This window comes from Nannobrachium achirus, assembly GCF_963921795.1.
Source record: "Nannobrachium achirus genome assembly, chromosome: 1".
NCBI classification, from domain to species: Eukaryota; Metazoa; Chordata; class Actinopteri; order Myctophiformes; family Myctophidae; genus Nannobrachium; species Nannobrachium achirus.
This window is the reverse complement of record NC_137810.1, coordinates 60,096,934-60,120,985: the sequence shown is the minus strand read 5'-3', so window position 1 is coordinate 60,120,985 and position 24,052 is coordinate 60,096,934. Positions and strand designations below refer to the sequence as shown.

The following is a 24,052-nucleotide window of genomic DNA, read 5'->3' as shown; positions in this document are numbered from 1 at the left end:
ATGTCACCCTCCACGTCATTTCGAGACGCCGGAGGACCCGGTGAGATCCGCCAGCCAACAAATAATGTCCGCGTTAGGTTAGACTAGGCACCAGTTGATCTCCCTCAGCCTCCTATCCTGTCCTACCCTGTCCAGCCCACTGGGAACATATCTTGATCCATGATGGCTTTCCCATTCATTGCCTGTACCAATGCCATTCCATCTATGACAGTTAGCTGCCACTCTTAGCTGTCAGTGGCAGCACTCTGTGGTTGCTGATCAACACCAATGTCATCAGTCCTCTTCTCATTCTGCAGCTCCTCGAGAATGGTGTGAATTGAAGGATGACAAGTCACTGTTTGCTCGAATGCTGATTGTTGCTCGATCACGGTCAGAGATCAACCTCAAAGAAGCCATTGGCCGGCACGAGTTCACTGCCAAACCACGTGCTCTCTTCACAGTGACTGGTGACCTTCGGCCCTACACAGACAAGAGCAAGCTCATGACCATTCTCGAGGAGCTGCAGAATGAGAAGTGGACTGGTGACCGCAACCACAGAGTGCCACAGAGTGCCAGCTAAGAGTGTAACTGTCATAGATGCAATGGCATTGGTACAGGCAATGGGAAAGCCATCATGGATCAAGATATGTTCCCAGTGGGCTGACCACTTCATAGCCACACTGGATAGGAAGACCAGAGAACATAGTGAGACCCATGTAGTATTTGACCGCTATGATATTGCATCTTCACTGAAGGAGGCCACACGTAAGCGACACCAGGGTGGCAAGCCCCCAACCACTTATCATGTGGAAGACAACACACCGATAGGGAAGGTGTCAGAAAAACAGTTCTTGTCAGTTATCCACACCAAAGATGAGCTGACTGTCTATTTTGCTATAAGCCCTCCAACACTTCCAGGGGAAACCCTTTCATAATCACGTCAAGGCAAGATGTCCACTCAAACTATGGATGTAAAACATCTCCACAGCTCACAGGAAGAGGCTGACAAAAGGATAATCCTGCACAGCCTGCTGTCCAAAGAGGGGCAACACAGCTCTACATTGAGTCCCCGGACACTGATGTCTTTGTTCTTGCGATCCGACAGTACCATCAGCTGTGCAAGGACACCTATTTCATCACCGGTGAGGGAAACAAAAATACTGTATATCATCTCACTGGAGCCAGTAGTGCAGGCACTGGGTAAAACGAGGACTTCAGCCTTGCAGGGTTCCATGCCTTCACTGGAGCTGACCGGACAGGCCATTTTGCTGGCAAGGGAAAGTTAACCTGTTGGCAAGCCCTACACCATTGTCCTGTGGAGGTGGTATCTGCATATTTGCTACTCTAGGTACTACAAAAAGGCTCAGTTCTGACGCAGAAAAAAAAGATTGAAGCATTTGTTTGCCAGCTGAGCGAGCCCAGTACAAAACTACAAATCTTGTTCACAAAGAAACAATTAAAAGCCGAGAAGCTGCCACCTACACAAGGAGCATTACATCAAGCCATTACCTGTGCCCATTACCAGGCAATGGTATGGTATCAAGACATGTACCTAACCCACAAATGCCACCAGCAAATGAATATGGATGGGAGGCTGAGGGAGATCAACTGGTGCAAATCACAACATGGGATCCCCAGCTCCAGCCACCATTACCCAACTGATCAAATGTGTCTGCAAGAAATCCCAGTGCATGTCGGATTGTTCTTGTCGATCTCAAAATTCGAACTGCTCTGAGATGTGCATGTGTGGGGCAGATGAATAGGTGTGTTGTAATGTAAGCAAGGCACATCTGTTGGGGATTGAAGATAACGACGACGAAGATGGAGACTCTTCTATTTAAATGTGTTTTCCAAACTTTTTGTAAATATTAGTATAAACAATCTGATAATTCTCTGACCATTTCTCATATTGTTCTTTATTTTATATGAGGGACTTATAAAGAAATATAGCGATTTCTGGTTTCGGTGTGATTATTACATAATTATTACACAGATAAAAGGTTGCATGAATTATTTATAGGATGATAATAATTCCTGGACTTGTAAACATACATCTTAGAGTCTGTGAGAAGCTTTGAAAGTTGACTAAAACAAACAAAAAGAATGCAGCAATTTGCTTATTTTCACCTGATTTCTGCATCATTTATGCTAATTATGCTAATTATGAAAGGTTTTATGACTTCACAATGGTAACAGATGAATTTCTGGACCTCACAAACATGGACTTAGACTCTTAGATCACCTTTATAAGTTACCTAGAAGCAAAGTTATTGCCATTTCCTGTTTTTGGTGATTAATTGGCTAATTATGCTAATTACACATGCTAAACCCAAAAAGAAAAATTGGAGACATGTTTTTTTGGCATTCTGAGAACCCCAAGAATGAAGATATACATGTCTCCAAAAATTAACATTCCAAAATTACGGAAATTGATAGGCTCCTCTACTATATCCTGGGGCAGAACATTTGCCAAAAAAATAGCAGATCTACAAGCTCACAACGTGTCGCAACGCGACACGTTGTGAGCTTGTAGATCGTCTATTTTTTTGCAGACATTTGATAGAGAGAAAAAAGCCGTATCAAGTACGTATATTATAAGTACCTTTTACCAATTCTAGAGGGTTTAAGTGGTACCGGATATGCAGCTCTGCAAATAAAAGGTGAATTGATCCCGGTGCATGGCGGAGGACAATATCACGATATGTTAAAGAGGTGGTGCCATAGTTTTGTACTTTTTCTGTTTTTCACGTGTCTAGGAGGTTGAAAGTACATCATTGATTGGACCCCCTGGGGTGGTTTTTATGAGCAATTATGTATTTTCTTGGTATTTGTTTGTTTTCTCTTGGAGGCTGCCACCTTGTGGTCAAAGGTGTCAGTTAAAAAACACAGATACTTTTACATCACAGAATCAACTCCTCCCCTAATTACCATTCACCCAACACTGTGGGGTGTGGCTAACTTCAGCTGGGTCACCACCCACCATGACATCCATGCATACTTAATGAACTGGGGGTGTGGCCACATACCATGATGCAAATGCATCCGTGTTTCCGCATACTGATAGGCTATACAGACAGACAGCAGAAAAGCTGGGAAGGAGGCTAAAGAGCAAGATTCCTGGTGGGGTTCAAACTCAGGCCAGAACGGGCATGTGTGAACAACCTCTACTATACGCAGTCAAATCATCTGTGTTAACTGTTATGTAGACTGTTGCCAGGTCCTTGTTGACCTGGCATCCTATAGCAGGGTTCCCCAATAGGCGGCCCGCGGGCCATTTGCGGCCCGCGGGGGGCTACTGTCTGGCCCACACCAAACCCAGTAATAATGGTGGTATAAGAGCAGCAACAACACTAGTATATCGTCATTGTCGGGTGGAAATCTCGTATCTCCAAATTTGTACGTTCTTTCGCAAATCATACAAGGCTGTCGCACAAAAGTAGTGAAAACAGCAGATCTACAAGCACACAACGCCTTGCACCGCGAGGCGTTGTGTGTAGATCGGCTGTTTTCACTAGTTTAAATCATTTTCAAAACGATACATTCAAAACGAACGGTTTTGGACATACAAGATTTTCACCTGACAACGACGAAAACTGTCGCTGGAGTAGAGGGAACGCCACCATCGTCCCCTGCAATGTTGTGGCCCTCAGCTTGGTACCCTAGACATAATTCGGCCCTTGGGGAAAACTAATTGGGGAACCCTGTCCTATAGTATAGTTTCAATGTACTGTTTATTGATGTTTTGTTGCGGCCGTTGCTCGCAGTTAACTATGAAAACCGTCACATCTTGTCAGAGGGTAATGTCAGTAACTTCAGAGGGTGACCTATGACATCACACTGTTGTGATGTCACATTGTGACATCACATTCCGTCCTTGTCCCTTTTATGCCCATATATGGAGATCCCTGATGTACAGTTGTGCAAAACAACATCTTTCTGTAGAACCTGCCGATCCAAGCTGTCATATAACATGCAAGTCAACGGGTGAGAAGCAGAGCTTGCCAGCCCTCCTCTCTGAGTAACTCGTTGCTAACTAGGTATTATTTAACGTTGTTTAATGCAATCAGATAGGACTTTCCTGTTTGGATGTATGGGCTGTCAAGGCCAGAAAGTCGGGGTTTTTTGCCACTCGGTAGGCGTTCCCACATAACTTCTGGGTATGAGGATGATGTCACACACCTACCCTCTATTGGACAAGGACAGGTTCGGGAGGGGCTTAGCGAAGGGCTAATTTGGGTTCACAACTTCAAAAAAATGGTTAGTGAATGTATCTTTTTTTTAGTTTTGTTTTGTTTTACAAAGGCATTTGGGGCATTTTATGCTTTATTTCATATACTGTAGGTCATGTCAGTGTATAAAGATAAGAAAGGAACAGAGAGGAGAGACATGCAAGACAAGACAGGGCTGGACTCAAGTCCTCGCATTCACTATCATGGTCTGTGCACTAACTGGCCGTGCCACCAAGCACTAGGGCATTCGCCAAATATTCGGATATTCGAATATCAAAGTCACTATTCGACGTTGTTCACCGAAGTCGAATATTCAAAAAAAAAATATTTTTTTTTGTTTTCTCTTTAAAAATATATATATATTTTATAAAGCTTGGCGAGATAGGAAGTCATAAGAATGAGTTGTCAATGCCCCTAGTGGATGAATTTGTTGATGCTCTATACCAGGGATTCTCAAACCTTTTTAGGCTGTGACCCCCAAAATAAACATATTTGAACTGGGGACCCCCACCCTGACAGGCACTTGGAATTGTATGTATTACATTTAATGTGACTCGGTTCCGCAGATAAATATTGTGAAAATAGCAAATCTACATGCTCACAACGCCTCGCAACGCGAGGCGTTGTGAGCATGTAGATCGTCTATTTTCCCAATGTTCGCCTCTTGCTTACTTAATATTTGACAGTTTGGCCAGTCCTGTCGAATATTCGACTATTCGAATACTTTGAGGTCGAATAATTCGAATTATAATAATTAACTACTAAAAATCACTATTCGTGAATGCCCTACCAGGCACCCCTAGAGGCTGTGTGTTAATGTTTAGGAGCATATCAGAGCACCTTCTACAAATAATCACCTTGCTATTGATATCACAGGCCCCGTGTCCAAGGTCTAAGCAAAACACCGAAGCATTCCTGCTATAATCAGACAGCGTGCCAGTTTGGCGGGGGACCGCGGAATGGATAGTTTTTTATACAGCAGTGCGTATCAGTTCTCTCCATCTCTGGTATTTCAAACTGCCCCCTCCCAACCCCTATCCCTACTAACACTGTGAGATCAGTCTCTGCCATGCCAGCCTCAACATGTCCAGCCAACAAGACTGAGAAGAGAAAATGCACAAGTTCAGTCCCACTACATGTGTATATACTGTATCGTCGTTGTCGAGTGGAAACCTTGTATGTCCAAAACCGTTCGTTTTGTATTTATCATCTAAAAAATGTACTAAACTAGTGAAAACAGCCGATCTACAAGCACGCGAGGCGTTGTGTGCTTGTAGACCTGCTGTTTTCACTCGTTTTGTGCAACAGTCTTGTATGATGGAGTAGGACTTTGTTTCACCAAAAAACATACACATCTGAAACTTGGAGATACGAGGTTTCTGCCAGACAGTGACGATATACTGTGTGTGTATATATATATGTGGCGGAGAGAATTCCAGCATTGAAGCCTCAAAAAGTCTAGTATCTCCCTCATTCCATGGGGATATCCCAAGATGTTGGTATGTGTATATACTGTATATACAATACATAAATACACACACATAGAAGTTAAGAGATTTTCAGTGATTCTGTACATTAAAGCCTGAACGCAAATCTGTGTCCCATTAGATTTCAACCACTTTAACCATTATTTTATGCTCTAACTATTAAAAAAATAGCAGATAATACAAGCTCGCAGCGCAGCACAAGATCTGCAACTTTTTTGAAAAATCGTGAACATTTGTGCCACGATTCTATAATTGTCTTCTAAATCAGTGGTTCTCAAACTTTTTCATGTCATGGACCCCCCCAAAAGGACATGTATTTGGCCACGGACTACCATATCAATATGTTGTTCCAGGGACCACCCAGAAGCAAATATTTGAGTTACAAATCTTGATTTTTCAAAAATAGCAGATATACACGCTCGCAGTGAGCTTGTATATTTGCAATTTTTTTTGTATAATTCAAAGCCTAAATGGGTTAAAGCTAGTGCTCAGTTTAGGCTAGAAGCTGGCTCAGATTTTTTTTCATTGTTCAGGGTGCCACGGTAACACAAGACTGAAGCTTGAGCAACTGAAGCCTTACATTATGGGAAGTTTGTGCTCGTCTAACCAGCCTGGTCAAGCGAGTGTTTAGCCAGTAGTCAGGCCCTACCAGTCCACCACCATCCCAGGACAGTGAATTAGGAAGCATGCTGTACAAATTGGAGCTCGGGGAGAGGTGGGGGGATAGAAGTGTGTGTGTGTGTGTGTGTGTGTGTGTGTGTGTGTGTGTGTGTGTGTGCGCGCACGCACACGCGTGTGTGTGCGTGCGTGCGTGTGTTCCGCAGATTACAGCAGCATGTGGTTCCCATTGGATCCAGACGGAATCAAAGGGCCTTAATAACAGCGGCAGGTATGCAGGCCATGTCAGAACAAGGGGCTCCGAGGCTCCGGTGAGGATCAATCCGAACGCTGATGACAAACCTCTTCCTACAAACGCATCCTGTTCACTTGCTCAAGGGCCTGTGGCAGAGAACAGTGTGCGTGCGTGCGTACTTGTGCAGTGTTTGTCTCATAACCTTGCCCTTAACCACTTTCACCAGAGCAACCGGATTTCGGACGCGTTATTAACACTTCCGATGCCAATTACGTCCAGGAACGTGATAGGAATTACGGCGGTGTGGCTCCAAGGACCTGGTTACCCGTGGTTACCTGGTTACCATGGTTACCAGGTAAACAGGCGCTGCGGCGGCCGCTGGCGAGCGAAAAAAAAACGTCATATCCCATGATGCAACTCGGCCGCCAACATCAGGAAGCGTGTAATCTCCATAGGCTCCTATTCATTGCTGCTGCAAAGAAACGGCTTTATCTCAGAATCGACTTCCAAAAACGCTTCGATCGCCGAGAGACGTTTTTTTTTCACGGTGACACTGGGCCGTGGTTAGGATTTTTCATTTCTGTGTGAAAATACATATACTGATGATCGCCATTACAAGACCGTGATTTTTTCTTCACAACATGGACACGATCGTGGCTTCCGGGGCTCTTAAAAATAAAGCGCAAGTGAATGGCAGCACTCTGTAGCCAAATAATGGCACCCCAAGTGTTAAATTGACAACAATTGACGAAATAACAACGGCTATTTTTGCTATTCATCAAATAATTAAGTACCAGTAAGACTCCCTAATCGGGAGATAAGCGACCGTCAGGTCGCAGCGTGATTTTAGGCCAAAATGTGTAGGAGCAGTGTCCAAAAATGTGTTTGAAAAAAATCGGCCTGATGGTGGCGCTATATGGGACAGATCCATGTTGATGACATGAGTGTAGACATACTGTGTAGCGATTTGCGTGATTTTAGGGCAAATTCTGTAGGAGTAGTGTCCAAAAATGTGTTTAAAAAAATCGGCCTTAAGGTGGCGCTAAATGGGGAGATCCATGTTGATGACATGAGTGTAGAGCAAGTGTGTACCAATTTGCGTGATTTTAGGGCAACATTAGTAGGAGCAGTGTCCAAAAATTTGTTTGACAAAATCGGCCTGATGGTGGCGCTATATGGGACAGATTCATGTTGATGACATGAGTGTAGACATACTGTGTACCGATTTGCGTGATTTTAGGGCAAAATCTGTAGGAGTAGTGTCCAAAAATGTGTTTTAAAAAATCGGCTTGAAGGTGGCGCTAAATGGGACAGATCCATGTTGATGAGATGAGTGTAGACATACTGTGTACCGATTTGCGTGATTTTAGGGTAAAAATTGTAGGAGCAGTGTCCAAAAATGTGTTTCGCAAAAATCGGCCTCATTGTGGCGCTAGAAGAGGGCCATGTGAGAATTGGAGAATTGGAGGTTGTGGTTTGGCAGGCAAGGAGTGTGTGTGCAAAATTTGGCATGGATCGGGGCAACGGTTGCAGAGATATGAGCAGGGCAAAAGTGTGACGTGTGACTGACTGACTGACGGACGGACAGACAGCCGGTGGAGGTTTTGATAGTAAATGCGACCTGATGGTCGCAATAAATACAGGGCTTAAGTGGTTAAATCAAACCCATTCAGTTACCATTCAACATTCAAGTGTATATTAAAGGAGCTTAAAGAGGTGGTGCCATAGCTTTGTACTTTTTCTGTTTTGTATGTGTCTATGGAGTTAACATTATTCTGTGGGGCGGCATAGCTCAGGGGTAGAGAAACCGGGTTCCCGAAGGGTTCCCAGTTCGAATCCGGGCTCCCCCTGAGTTAATGTCGAAGGGTCCTTGGGCAAGACTCTGAACCCCACATTGCTCCCGGTGAGCTGGTTGGTGCCTTGCATGGTTTCCTCCGCCACCGGTGTATGAATGTGAGCGTGAATGGGTGAATGTAATGCACAATCTCTGTAAAGCGCATTGGATAAAAAAAGCGCTATATAAGTAAGCAATTTACCCCGAGTGAGAGGACATTATGCTCTGATAATGTCCTGTGTTAGGGGGTGATCGGACGAGGCGAAGCCGAGTCCGATAACCCCCTAACACAGGACATTATCAGAGCATAATGTCCGACCCCGAGTGGTAAATAGCTTTTCTACCACTTTTTTCCGTATACATGAAAGAAAACACATAGTTGTAACTTGCAAGGATCTTAAGTTACAATCATTATTGCCTATAAAACTTCCGCCATAACAACAAATAGTGCCACAAACAACATCTTCTACTCACCACCAGATGGCGCCAACTCCATGCTGAGACAGATGTCTAGCTTACGCGACCGAGTATTTCCCGGTGAATCTGTGCGCAAAGGTGGGGGCCGATGGGCAAGGAGGGTTGCGAGCTTATGAGAAACAACTAAAATAAGACCTTAAAACCTGGCGAAAACAGTTGCGTGCATTAGCGCAAATGGAAAACATTCAATTAACTTCTGAAAAGCCTACACGGCCTTTAAACAGCGTGCATACGGTGCATTAGATGAGGATAAATGAAATCATTAAATGGAAATCATTAAATTAACTTCTGAAAAGGCTTCTTCTAAGCCTACACTATATAGCCTACTAAAAACGAGTGAATCTTGCCACACGTGAATAATTGTGGTTCAGTGGTTGTAAACAATAACACAGACAATATAAAATCCTTAGTCTAGTTTTGTGGGAAGAAAAGGATATCATCATCATCATGGCCCCAAATAACTTTTAAATATCTTGCAATTGGAGACGAGTCTCTTACTAAATCGGCAAGAGTGCCTCTCATTTTCAATACATAAAGGCTAAGCTATAGAACCTCTCCATCATCAGCAATAGTCAGTGGTGGTGCGTGTCCCCCAGACCCACACACTCCCAAGCCCCCACCTTTGCGCACAGATTCACCGGGAAATACTCGGTCGCCTAGCTTACAGCTAAACTAACGTCAGTTAAAAGCACCGTTCCGGCCGTAAATAGAGGCTGTTCGCTTCCAGAAAGGCATAGGTTCAGAGAAAAGGGGCTTTAAAGTTGGCGGATTGCATTGGATCCAAATAAATCGGCGACGATAGTACGCACGTTAGTAAACAAAGGACCGCTGCGACCGTCATTTGTTGGTGGGGGGAAAGGTGTTCCGACCATAGGGTTCCGACTCCCTCCTGAAGTCCCCGGATGCGTTCATCGCGTATTGATCTCGGAAATGTGCCTCATTTGCATGTACATCCGGGCATTTCACACATTCCGGCTATTGTGGCCTCATTTACTACTGTTTTAAGCCAATCACAATCCAGTATTTGAACACGTGACTAGAAAAAGTGGTAGAAATGCACCATTTACCATTTATTCTAATAGACCACCGGGTGTGGTTATAATATGCAAATATGTCTTCCTCCCTATGTATTGTTTTTGTTTCTTCCTGGAAAATGAAAGCCTCCGAGTCAAAAGGCCCAATTGAAATACACCGCTTCAGTGACACACTAAAATAAAAGGAGTGATACAGCCCTCTGTCTGTGTACCAGTAAGACTCCCTAATCGGGAGATAAGTCGCTTATCTCCACAAATAAGCCAAAAATGTGTTTTTCCAAAATCGTCCTGATGGTGGCGCTAGATGGGACAGATGCGTTTTGATTACATGACTGTAGAGATACTGTGTACCGGTTTGCGTGATTTTAGGGCAAAATCTGTAGGAGCAGGGTCTAAAAATGTGTTTTTCAAAAATTGTCCAGATGGTGGCGCTATATGGGACAGATCCATGTTGATGAGATAAGTGTAGACATACTGTGTACCGATTTGCGTGATTTTAGGGCAAAATCTGTAGGAGCAGTGTCCAAAAATGTGTTTGAAAAAATCGGCCTGATGGTGGCGCTATATGGGACAGATCCATGTTGATGAGATGAGTGTAGACATACTGTGTACCGAGTTGTGTGATTTTAGGCCAAAATGTGTAGGAGCAGTGTCCAAAAATGTGTTTTGCAAGAATCGGCCTCATGGTGGCGCTAGAAGAGGGCCATGTGATAATTGATGGGTTAGGGTTGTGGTTTGGCAGGCAAGGAGTGTGTGTGCAAAATTTTGCATGGATTGGGGCAACGGTTGCGGAGATATGAGCAGGGCAAAAGTGTGACGTGTGACGTGTGACTGACAGACTGACTGACTGACGGAGGGACGGACGGACTGACAGCCGGTGGAGGTTTGGATAGTATAGGAGTGCAAATCGGGTCGCTTATCTCTACAAATAGGCCAAAACTTAGTTGTACCAAAATCGTCCTGATGGTGGCGCTAGATGGGACAGATGCGTTTTGATTACATGACTGTAGAGATACTGTGCGATTTGCGTGATTTTAGGGCAAAATCTGTAGGAGCAGTGTCCAAAAATGTGTTTGAAAAAATCGGCCTGATGGTGGCACTATATGGGACAGGTCCATGTTGATGACATGAGTGTAGACATACTGTGTACCGATTTGTGTGATTTTAGGGCAAAATCTGTAGGAGCAGTGTCCAAAAATGTGTTTAAAAAATTCGGCCTGAAGGTGGCACTATATGGGATAGATCCATGTTGATGAGATGAGTGTAGACATACTGTGTAGCGATTTGCGTGATTTTAGGGCAAAAATTGTAGGAGCAGTGTCCAAAAATGTGTTTTAAAAAATTGGCCTGAAGGTGACGCTATATGGGACAGATCCAAGTTGATGACATGAGTGTAGACATACTGTGTTCCGATTTGAGTGATTTTAGGGCAAAAATTGTAGGAGCAGTGTCCAAAAATGTGTTTTGCAAGAATCTGCATCATGGTCGCTCCTAGCCCGAGTTACGGCATTTTATGTGCGCTGCAGTGGCAGGGGGTCCTCCACTGGGGGCGCCACCACTTTTGCATCCGTTCTGGAGCACCAGGAGTCGGTGGTCCCCGGGAATTCCCCGTGAGCAGCCCCGTTGGGGTGGTCATTTGGTCATTTTTGCACATTTGGTCATTTTTTACACCTGGGGGTCCCTCCCTGGAGCTCCGGGGGTCCTTGGAGGTTGTAGTTTGGCAGGCAAGGAGTGTGTGTGCAAAATCTGGCATGGATCGGGGCAACGGTTGCGGAGATATGAGCAGGGCAAAAGTGTGACGTGTGACTGACAGACTGACTGACGGACTGACGGAGGGAGGGACGGACTGACAGCCGGTGGAGGTTTGGATAGTATAGGAGTGCAAGTAACTGCGACCTACGGTCGCAATGAGGGCATTCACCAAATATTTGAATATTCGAATTTTCGAATATTCGAATATCAAAGTCACTATTCGACGTTGTTCACCAAAGTCGAATATTCGCTTATTTTAATGTTTGTATTGTTTTCTCTTTAAAAAAATATATAGTTTATAATGCTTGGCGAGATAGGAAGTCATAAGAATGAGTTGTCAATGCCCCTGGTGGATGAATTTGTTAATGCTCTATACCAGGGGTTCTCAAAACCTTTTTAGGCTGAGACTCCCAAAATAAAAAAAAATTGAACTGGGGACCCCCACCCTGACAAGCACTTGGAATTGTAGGTATTACATTTAATGTGACTCGGTTCCACAGATAAATATTGTGAAAATAGCCGATCTACATGCTCACAACGCCTCGCAACGCCTCGCAATACTCACAACGCGAGGCGTTGTGAGTATTCGAATACTAAAAATCACTATTCGTGAATGCCCTTATACACTGAAATAAAAAAAGTGACACAAGCCTCTGTCTGTGTATCCCTAATTCTTGCATATGGCTGAGCCCTTGAAAACAACCTTCCGTTTTGTCCAGGAACTGCCGCGGTGCAGCGTTAGAGGAATCCAGCGCTGCGCACCAAAACATTACTGCCTGCCCGTTAAGCTCAATCTTTTCATTAGACCCCGACAATTTCCGCTCAGATACATTTTTACAAGCTGGGATACATCAACACTGCATTAAGGGTACTTTTAAGCTGGCAATAAATGTGCTGCTGCTCCCGTGGTGAACTCTAGAACCCAAAACAAAAAGCCCGAGCTGACGGAATCATAAAGTGTTTGTCTCGGGTTTACCGAAGGTTCAGACATCTGTGTTGTTGTTGTTGTTGTGTTGGGGTCGAGTTGTGCCCACACAAAACTCCAAACGACAAACCCTTTGCCCAGAGGCTTTGAGGAAAACACCAACAGCTATTTGTTACACACCCTCATATCCTCTTAAAACGATCCGTGGGTAAGAGTTCAAGTGTTACCGGTTACTCCATTGAGACACGTCCCACTTCTACTCTCTAGGCCAGGGGTCTTCAACGTTTTCAGGCCAAGGACCCCTTAGTTGAGAGAGATGAAGCAGGGACCCCCCACAACCGATAGATACAATATAGTTTCATCGTTTGACAGGACAATTATCAGTGTATTTTGGGTTCATGGAAATTTGTGTTTCCAGATATTTAACCACTTGAACCGTCAATACTTAATAAACTTGATCTTTCACTCTGCACTTAGTCTGCTCTTTTTCCCCTCTACACGAAACCTCTTTGCCAAAAATAGCCGATCTACAAGCTCACAACGCCTCGCAGCGCGAGGCGTTGTGAGATTGTAGATCTGCTATTGTTGGCTAAAGTTCTCAGAATATGGACGCTAGGGTTCAAGTGGTTAACACAGAAAAGGAGAAAAAAAAAGCTTCCATCACACAAAGATTTGGAGGACCCCCTGTAGTAATTCTGAGGACCCCCTAGGGGTCCCGGACCCCCTGTTGAAGACCCCTGCTCTTGGCCCATGTCGAAATAGGTACAGTAAGGGGAGTTGCTTTCTGCGAGGAAGTGGCCCCAGACTCCTAAAACGCAGTCTACCCTGGTAGCATTAAGTCCGTGGGGCCAAAGCAGCATGGGGTCCCATTCAGCACCGTGACTATGAACCTTCTTTAACTGCAAATAAATCGGCGGAGCCTAGCCTACCTCGGGGATCCAATTATGCCGTTTCTTTATGATTCTCTGCGGTTTATGTAACCTGCTGTTTCACAGTATCAGCTCTATTAAATATCATAATACCCACCTCGGCTAATAAATCAACCCGAGGTATGCGCGCCGCGACCGGGGCCTGAATGTGCGAGGCGCGGAAACACCGGGGGCCCCCTCATTGAGAGTCTCGTTTCACTTTTTTTAAACATTATGAGATAGTTATGGCTGCCTGCCGGACCCCAGGGATAGTAAACATAAAATAAACACTCACAGAGGGAAAACTATACCTGATTTAAACTCAGCAACAGGAATGTATTAATTTGAGCACAACGGAACGGTGACGCTGATAAAAATGTTATTGCGTTGGCCAGCAAATGCTTCCAAACTGCAAGACTACCGCTGGCACTCCGAGTAGCCTAGTACAATACATCCTGCATGGATGGCTCCAACTTCCAATCGCTGACCATGTACTCTGCCGATAAGTATATGCCCTCCGTAAGTTCTGCACATTGACAGGTACAGTGTCGCACGGGCAGAGAGAAAATAAATTATTTTATAGACATAATCACCTTTCAAAATGTTGACAATTTAAGCAACACATTTAAGCAACAACAAGGACCAAAGCTTTAAGATAATTGACGAATTCGGATGGATTTTTTTTAACCCATTAAAGCGTCATTTAGGATTTTAGTGGTGGCTATTCAAAAATAAGCAGTGGTGTAAAGTAACTAAGTAGATTTACTCAAGTAATGGTTTTGAGGTATTTGTACATTACTTGAGTATTTCCAATTTCCAATACTTTTACTTCTACTCCACTATATCTCGGATCCAAATTGTGGACTTTTACTCCATTAAAATGATTTGAAAACTTTAGTTACTATAGTTACTATGCAGGTATAAATTATAAAACATACATAATCCACTTTAGCCCTATTTTATACCGTGGCTATTTGAAAATAGCTGATCTACAAGCTCACAGCTTGTGAGCTTGTAGATCCGCTATTTTCAAACATTTTGTACTTTTACTTTTGGTACTTCAAGTACATTTTGATGCCAACACTTTCTTACTTTTACTCAAGTACATTTTGAATTCCAGACTTTTACATGTAACAGAGTATTTCTACATTGCAGTATTGATACTTTTACTTAAAGGGGGCCTGTCACCTAAAGGGTTACTGTCACTTTAAGAATCATCTTAAAAAACAAGTTAACATATTTATGATGTCATTGTGGGGGTGCGCAATTATAAGCCAATCAAATTAATTGTCTGTATAGCCTGACTGTATGACTACTTACTGTACTGGTCAGCTGTTGTTGGGGGGCAAGGGGCAGATTACACTGTGACATGAGCTTCAGACTGTTTCAGACCGTTTTCAGAGAAGCTCATGTCACAGTGTAATCTGCCCCTCAACCCCTTTAAGTGAAATATTTGAGTACTTTTTTAACTACTGGTTTAGAGGCTCCGTTTGTAGAATGTGTAGAATGGGCCTCGGGTCTTAAAACACATACTCTGCCCGTCGACTCCCAGATCGACATTCTAACTAGGAGACTCTCTGCCGAGCGACTTTTAGCGACTTTTTTATTTATTTTTGCATTTTTTTTATATTTTTTGCGGAGGAAAGGGTCTTACCTGACTGATGACATTGTAACGAGTGACCGTGAAAACTAAGGATAAGTTCATGACGTCACCGTTTTTTCAGGCCTCCTCTGTGTGAAATGGCCTATGCTAGCCGTTATTTTCAATACACACTACAATCCATAACGCCGCGTCATTACGTCGGATTTTGACCCGGTTTGAAGTGTCTGTGGCGTGGATGCATGTCCCAGGCGATGGGCCATCATAATAATTACACCATCAAGCACGCGTGTGGCGCTCAGGGTGCCACGCTATTCCACGCTAACGTTAGCTCCCAGGCCAATGTAAACGGACGCAGCAGGCCAACTATGGCCACGTGATCATGAGGCCTAGATCAAACCTTGAAAAGCTGATCGTTGGCGCTCTCTAGTGGTATATTAAATTCAACACAGCCTCCAGCCATTCAAACCTCGTTTAATGCTGTACTGCACAACTGAAACATTTATAATATTTCTGGCAGTATTAGCGCACAGCCATATTTTGGGTTCGCAGGGAAAGGGTTAAAAGGAGACACTTACCACATACTGCCCGAGGAGTCCCTCTCCCCAAAGGCACTGTAGGACCCATCCTGCCTCTTGTAGGTCAGCTGTCTCTGGTACCCTGTGAGAAAGGTTGGGAAGGAGACAGGGTTAGGTCAGCTGTCTCTGGTACCCTGTGAGAAAGGTTGGGGAAGAGACAGGGTTAGGTCAGCTGTCTCTGGTACCCTGTGAGAAAGGTTGGGAAGGAGACAGGGTTAGGTCAGCTGTCTCTGGTACCCTGTGAGAAAGGTTGGGGAAGAGACAGGGGGAGGCTGAGCAATTATGGCAGAACAATAAGGCCAGGCTAAGGAAACGTTTCCCCGTTTCAAAATGTTGAATCTCGAATCCTCTTGACTAAATTCTAAGCAGTGGTGTAAAGTAACTAAGTACATTTACTTAAGTACTGTACTTAAGTACACTTTTGAAGTGTTTGTACTTTACTTGGGTATTTCCAATTTCCAGTACTTTACCAAATATTGTACTTTTACTCCACTACATTTATTTAAAAACTTTACTTACTAGTTACCAGGGTTGTTAGGGTTACAATCCCCTACAGTTACAAGTTACTTGCAAAGAAAATGTAGTCAGTAACGTAATCTGATTATCACAATTTAAAAAGTAACTACTAGTTACTTTCAGTTACTTTTGGATTACTGTTTAGCAAAACTCTCTAATTAAATAAAACAAGTTTTACCATTGATAACTAGACAAGAATATTGAGCCAATGAAATTAGGAAAAGGACAACAGAATCTTACTTAAGCGATGTGGCAGTACTTTACACTGATTCGACTTGATTATTTTATTGTTTGGCGTTATAACTTATTTGTAAAATTCATGAGGGCAAAGGGGAGAATGTAATCCAGCATGTAACCCCCATCATTCAGATCCGTTACTGTAATCCAGATTACTCATTTTAAAATGTAACCTGAGACTTTACAAGTTACCTGTTTTTTGTAATCTGATTACGTAATCCCATTACATGTAATCCGTTACTTAACAACCCTGCTAGTTACTTTGCAGATATAAATGATTATAAAACATACATTAATGCACTTTAGCCCTATTCTATACCTTGGCTATTAGCCGATCTACAAGCTCACAACGCGTCGCATCGCAACGCGTTTTGAGCTTGTGACCAGTCTTGAACCACAAAGAAAACTTAACTCGCCCCCCCCTAATACAGCTGTCCTTCTGTCACTATAGGGCAACTCTCCAAGCTTTGAACAGGCTTTGGATTCTTGGTGTACCGTGATCCAAAAGCATCCCAGCCTTCCAAATGAGACTATAAATGGGAAACAATTGACTTCCATAAAAATATAAATAATGCTTTAGGACAAGTCCTGGATTGTAGCTTTAAAGCCACTTGTATTAAGGGTGCGTTCGGAAATGCGCACTCAACACACTGGTGTGCCATGTTGTCGACTTGTCGCATTAAATGGTAAATGGTGCATTTATATAGCGCTTTTATCCAAAGCGCTTTACAGAGATTGTGCATTACATTCACCCATTCACGCACACATTCATACACCGGTGGCGGAGGAAACCATGCAAGGCACCAACCTGCTCACCGGGAGCAATGTGGGGTTCAGAGTCTTGCCCAAGGACCCTTCGACATTAACTCAGGGGGAGCCCGGATTCGAACTGGGAACCCTTCGGGAACCCTTCGTGCTCTAATAACGGTTTCTCTACCCCTGAGCTATGCCGCCCCATTGGGTGTGCTGAGTCCACTCACTGAACGACTCTGAACTGAACGACTCTACTCAGAAGATGGGGTTTGGCAGTGTGGTGCGTAGGTGCGGTGTTTTGATTGGTTGGTTTTTCATGGCCGTGGTCTCGAGCGCTTCTAAATGTTGAACAATGGAGGAAATTATAGCAAAATGCAGAATTTGCGGCTTAATTGGTCGTTTGGGCTTGATAGTTTCACACACATCAATGTGTAAATCAAAAGAAGGCGTGAACATGTTGTGAATTAAATTATATTTCATAGCAACATTACTTAACGAGCATTTACTATCAATAGAACTGTTGCAAGAGAAAGCTAAGTTAGCCAAGGTTTTAGGGTTTCAACTGGTCGTTCGGAAATGAGCCACACTGAGTGCACCATACAACGTTACCACCCACTGCACACCGAGCACACAGCCGGTGCGCATATTTCCGAACGCACCCCTAAGTGTACAGAAAAAAGGTTACTGAAGATTTCCCAGCGGGTGTATCTGCATGGTCGATCAAGCAGACATGTTTGAACCTGGGAGGTGAAGAAGTTGCCAGCACTCAAGGAATCTCCTCTTTGAAAAAGTTTTATTTACCTCACAACAGGCTCAGAACGGACGCGTTTTGACCAACTAGGTCTTCATCAGCGTTAGTAATCAACGCTGTTTACTAACGCTGATGAAGACAGTTGGTCGAAACGCGTCCGTTCTGAGCCTGTTGTGAGGTAAATAAAACTTTTTCAAAAAGGAGATTCCTTGAGCGCTGGCAACTTCTTCACCTCGCATGTTCTTTTGAGCCGTGCACTGAAAATACTTTATCTAAATTGGAGTGCTGCGGGCTTTCTGCTTTGTTGCAGGCATCTCTCTACTTATGTTTGAACCTGGGAAAGGGAAAACACAGGTGAAGGGGGCGAGACCCAGGCTGGGTACGTCAGGGCACAGCGGAGTGAGACTGGGTTGGGCTGGGATCCCAGGAGCAGTGTCCAGGGATGTGTTCCAAGTCATGATTCAAAAAAAGTCAAGTCAATCCCAGCCAAGCCACAGGGTCCTGTCAAGAAATCTACAATTCTACAAACAAAGGCCTAAATCCAAGGTAAACTTAAAACCATCATTTTCCAGTAAAGGTGTAACACTTTGCCAGCAATTAGAGAATGTTCTCACTGCCCGAAATGGAAGTCAGTACCTCTTGAACTTTTAAAAGTTCTGACACGTAATGAGTCTCCTCGTTACTGCTGCTATGCTGCGAGTTACTCACTGATATTTGGAATAGGAAATTCGGCACACTAATACAGGGTTCCCCAATTAGTTTTCCCCAAGGGCCGAATCATGTCTAGGGTACCAAGCCGAGGGCCACAACATTGCAGGGGGCGACGGCGGCGTTCCCGCTACTCCAGCGACAGTTCAGATATCGTCGTTGTCGGGTGAAAATCTTGTATGTCCAAAACCGTTCGTTTTGAATTTATAATTTTAAAAATGATTTAAACTAGTGAAAACAGCCGATCTACAAGCACACAACGCCTCGCACCGCGAGGCGTTGTGTGCTTGTAGATCTGCTGTTTTCACTACTTTTGTGCGACGGCCTTGTATGATTTGCGAAAGAACGTACAAATTTGGAGATACGAGATTTCCAGCCGACAACGACGATATACTAGTGTTGTTGCTGCTCTTATACCACCACTATTACTGGGGTTGGTGTGGGCCAGACAGTAGCCGCCCGCGGGCCGCCTATTGGGGAACCCTGCACTAATATGTTAGCTGTAAGTGTAAGCACGACCACTCACTGAAGGTTCAACACAAGGCGTATCTAGATCAGAGGTCCCAAACCTTTTCTTGAAATCTGACCACTTCACACAGCGTGTGAAATGCTATGTTAACACTTTTGCTTCCCCTTTCTTTGAAGGGATGAATTTTCCTTGCTGCTGCGCCGCTTCCTCCATAGGCCGCCGCTCTTATTTTTGAAGGGCCGGGGCGGGAATTTGCGCCGATTTCTTTTCACTTTTTTTTTCTTCAACGTTTAGCCCATCTAGTCACGTGACAGTGTGTGGACGAGAGGGTGTCATGGCGGCCCCCACGCGATAGCAGATTGAGCTGTAAACATGCCAGCCTTGGGATCAAAATGTATTTTTTCGAGTAAATGAAGTCTCTTTATGGGACGATCAATCACTTCGCGTTGTAAACAAATCGTGGACATCGCCGATGCAGAATGGACAGCCAAGACGTACAGTAAGTCATAACAGTGTTACTGTATTTACAGTAAGTGTGACGAGCTGACCCGTCAACGGCGTCATGGTATTACCCTTTCATTGACGAGCTGACATGTCATTTCTCACCTGGCCATCTTCTAGCGCCACCATGAGTCAGATTCTTGCAAAACGCATTTTTGGACACCGCTCCTACAGATTTTGCCCTAAAATCACGCAAAGCGCTACACAGTATATGTCTAGACTCATGTCATCAACATGGATCTGTCACATTTAGCGACACCGAAGGTCCTCGATGCACGTCCCACTGGGAGGAGACCCCGTGGCAGACCTAAGACCAGATGGAAGGATTATATCTCCAAACTGGCCTGGGAACGCCTCGGTATACTCCCAGAGGGAGTGGAGGAAGTTGCTCAGCATAAGGAAATCTGTAAGTCTCAGTTGGAACTGTTACCCCCGCACCCCGATTCCGGATAAGCGGTTGAAGATGGATGGATGGATGGATCAGGCCGATTTTTACATGTGACCTGACGGTCGCTTATCTCTAGGGCTGTCACGATATGACATTTTACATGACGATTAATTGTCACTCAAATAATTGGCGATTAACGATTTAATTGTGTTTTTGTCATTGACGATTACATTTCTGTTTGGCTTTTAGGCTTTGAAGTTGTGCATGGCAGATATGACACATAACCTAAATATACAAAGAAATGACTGACATATTTGACAACTTACTACTTAAAAAATAACTTTGATAGTGGAAATAGCCGATCTACAAGCTCACAACGCGTCGCGATGCGACGCGTTGTGAGCTTGTAGATCTGCTATTTCCACTATTTTCGTTTTTTTTTTTTTTAATATATGAACATTTTTCAACATTGAAACGATTATGACGATTATGAAAAATAATCACGATTATGTCAAATAATTGCGATTAGACGATTATTATGTAATAATTGTGACAGCCGTACTTATCTCCCGACGTAGGGAGTCTTACTGGTGCCTACCTTGCAGCAGGTAGTCGGTGGCCTCGTTCTCCACCTCAGGGCTCAGCTGCCGGGTCTTCTGCAGGTACTTCAGCACAAAGACGTTGGGGGCGAAGTGGATCATGTTCTGCTCCCCGCAGCCGAACGGCAGCCGCAGCAGCTTGTCTAGGTTGTTCAGGGTCGGCCCCATCACGTCCCCTGGTGTTACAAACACGCACACGCACGCACACACACACACACACACACACACACACACACACACACACACACACACACACACGCATGCGCACGCACACACACACACACACACACACACACACAGTTTAAAAAAAACAGTAATGTACAGGGTTGTGAGGACAGCATGACACGTGAATCCCAAAAGCAACCCGGTTTAGTCTGGTTCTTGTAAAGGAGCAATTGTATTCAGTGGAGACGACGGAGGCGATCAAGCAGACTTGATCCACGTGAGACATCGCCAAGCGAGATACACACCAGCAGTGGCGGCCATTTTGTGGTTCCTCAAATCGAGACAGTCGGGGGCCTAAGGGAGATGACATGGTAATCTCGCGCTAATTAGTCTAAAAGCGCGAAATTTTGCACAGATGTAGCCCAGGGTATGCTCTAATGATTTAGCTAGAGTGCCCGAGTCGGCGACCTTCGGGGTCACCACAGCGGCCAAATCAAGTTGGGCTCCCATCCACTTTCTATACAGGAGGAAAATACCCAGAAAAACACTTTTTTTCTGGGTATTCAAGTTGGATGTGAGGGGTCTAACTAGGGGTTTGTCATGATGCTGAATCCATTGCAAGCATTTGTTTTGCACAAAAAACATTCCTTGGGCTACCAATGGCCCAAGAAAACGATGGCTTAGTGATGAAAAGTGATGAGTCATCACTTTTCAGAGTTTTTTGGTTGTTTTCTGGAGCTGTGGCGACCCCGAAGGTCGCCGACTCAGGCGCCCTAGCGAAATCATTAGAGCATGCCCTGGGCTACATCTGTGCAAAATTTTGCGCTTTTAGACTGATTAGCACGAGAAAAAAAACCCTAAGGCCTCCGACTAACATGAATGCTCACCCATACATGCATCGTTTTCTGAGGCCATTTCTAGCCCAAGGAATGTTTTTTGTGCAAAACAAATGCTTGCAATGGATTCAGCATGATGACAAACCCCTAGTTAGACCCCTCAGATCCTACTTAAATACCCAGAAAAAAAAATGTTTCTGGGTATTTTCCTCCTGTATAGAAAGTCAATGGGAGCCCAACTTGATTTGGCGCTGTGGCAACCCCGAAGGTCGCCGACTCGGGCGCCCTAGCTAAATCATTAGAGCATGCCCTGAGCTACATCTGTGCAAAATTTCGCGCTTTTAGACTGATTAGCGCGAGATATCCTTAAGGCCTCCGACTAGTGCCCATTCATTTTCCCCATAGAGATTTACCAAGCCATCCAGGCTCCTGATGAATCATGACCATGAAACATTTGATTCTGTGAATTTGGGTCTTGCCTTTAGCCAGTGTTTCTCAACCCTTTTTCTGAATGGGCACACTTTTCATGTCCCAAGAATCCATGGGCACACCAACATAATACAGGGGTGTAAATATCGTCACTGTCGGGAAGAAACCTTGTACTTCCAAATTTCAAATGTGTACGTATCGTCGCAAAGTAAAGCCCTGCTTCATCATACAAGGCTGTCGCGCAACAGTAGTGAAAACAGCAGATCGGCAGATCGGCTGTTTTCACTAGTTTAAATCATTTTTTTAAATGATAAATACAACACTGGCTTTCAAGCAGTTTCAAGGGGCACACTTGACCCTTCTTTCCTAAGACGAAAATTTGATTTGAGTAAATTTACCCCCATTGATTCCGGATGGTGACCCGTTTCGAAACGGGTCACCATCCGGAATCAATGGGGGTAAATTTATTGTTATCACATTTTTGTCTTAGGAATGCGACAAAAAACAAAAAATATTATTGAACTTTACTCTCCATGGCATGACTAATCAATAGAAAAAAAGTCATTTTGGGGGTGAACTACTCTAAAGGTCCTACACCATGCATTTAAAAATAATTTATATAACACTGTTTGTGTCCCAAAAACGTTTTTGAAAAGGTTTGAGGCTAAATTACCACTCCTGAATACAGAGCCCCTGTCATTTCTGCCTGGCTTTCAGAGCATTTTCAGCTGCAGTACCACCTTGTCCTGAGTGGGAGGACTGCGCTATTGAGCCAGTTTTGGCCCCACACTCCTCCCCACCTCCTGCTCAGCAGGCCTGCCCACCCCTCCCCAACCCTCTCCCAGCTCCTCCTGCCTCCTTCTCAGGCCTGCCCACCCCTCCCCAACCCTCTCCCAGCTCCTCCTGCCTCCTTCTCAGGCCTTGTGACATCACAAATCTGACATTTCACAATCAGGACCGTTCTGAGACATGCTAACATAGATCTGCCCATAAACTGAGAAAGACACAATGGTCAGAAATAGGACTTTGCGAGGATAGAAGTTGCTGGTGGGACACCAAGAAAATACATAAAAATTGGAAAAATGAAAATTCATGGTGTAGTAGTCCCTTTAAGCTAGATGCAGAATAGATACACGCAGCTCAGACCCGTTTGGCAAACGAAAGGTCGCTTCACCACAAACACTACTGTACCTATCATGGACGCGGTGGCCCTCTCGGATCCTGGCACCACGTTGTGAGGGACCCCCAGGGTGAAGGCCTCGTTGTGGTTCTCGTCAGAGTCCTCCTTCCTCCAGATCTTAAACTCCCCTACAGAGCCCCAGCCGGTGGAGAAGCCTATGTGCCGCACCTTGTACAAAACCAAAAGAACCATGGCTTTATTGACAGGTCTCCAAGGTTAAAGTATGAAGGTCATCAGGAAAACAAACATGAACAAAGGGTCCCACCTGGCCAGGAAGGGGGCCTGTCCACTGGAGGATCAGGGACTCGTTGGATGGCTGCACACCATGGCCGACCTGTAGCAAAAGACACACAGAAGATTAAACACGTCCATATAGGCCAGTCAATCTAAGCTAAAAAATCAAACCTCGGTTAGAAGTGAAGCGGTGAACTTTTATTCTATGTGTTCTAGAGTTATGAACTCTGTGATCTATACATTCTTTATATTCTGAATGAATTAATGATTTTATCTGGAGGGCCGAATTGTCATGTGAAGCTTGACCAATCCTCAAAGTATCCAATCATCAGACCGGGACGGACACTACACACATACGTACGGACGGACGGACGGACGGACGGACGGACGGACGGACGGACGGACGGACGGACGGACGGACGGACGGACGGACGGGACAGGACAGATAAAACCTGTTCATACTGAACTGAAATGGCCATATATGGACATGGGACACACATTTTGCTTTGTGAAAAAGCCTATTCATTCTGGACTGATATTCTGGACGTACGGGACAGAAAAAACCTGTTCATTCTGGACTGGAGTGACCATATATGGACATGAGGTGACATACATTGTGTTTTAAAAAAA

The 24,052-nt window shown here is 44.4% G+C and overlaps 1 protein-coding gene across 1 annotated transcript in view; it reads right to left on the bottom strand.

Annotated features, from left to right (window-relative positions):
* cpamd8 (C3 and PZP like alpha-2-macroglobulin domain containing 8) overlaps positions 1-24,052 on the bottom strand; it is a gene marked incomplete at both ends in the record, with an annotated part of 183,858 nt that overhangs the window by 87,117 nt on the left and 72,689 nt on the right. Inside the window, 4 exons of the mRNA XM_080730669.1 lie at positions 15,657-15,738; positions 20,578-20,754; positions 23,200-23,356; positions 23,454-23,522. Coding sequence (XP_080586795.1) covers positions 15,657-15,738; positions 20,578-20,754; positions 23,200-23,356; positions 23,454-23,522 — 485 coding nt within the window. The remainder of the gene's footprint in view (positions 1-15,656; positions 15,739-20,577; positions 20,755-23,199; positions 23,357-23,453; positions 23,523-24,052) is intronic.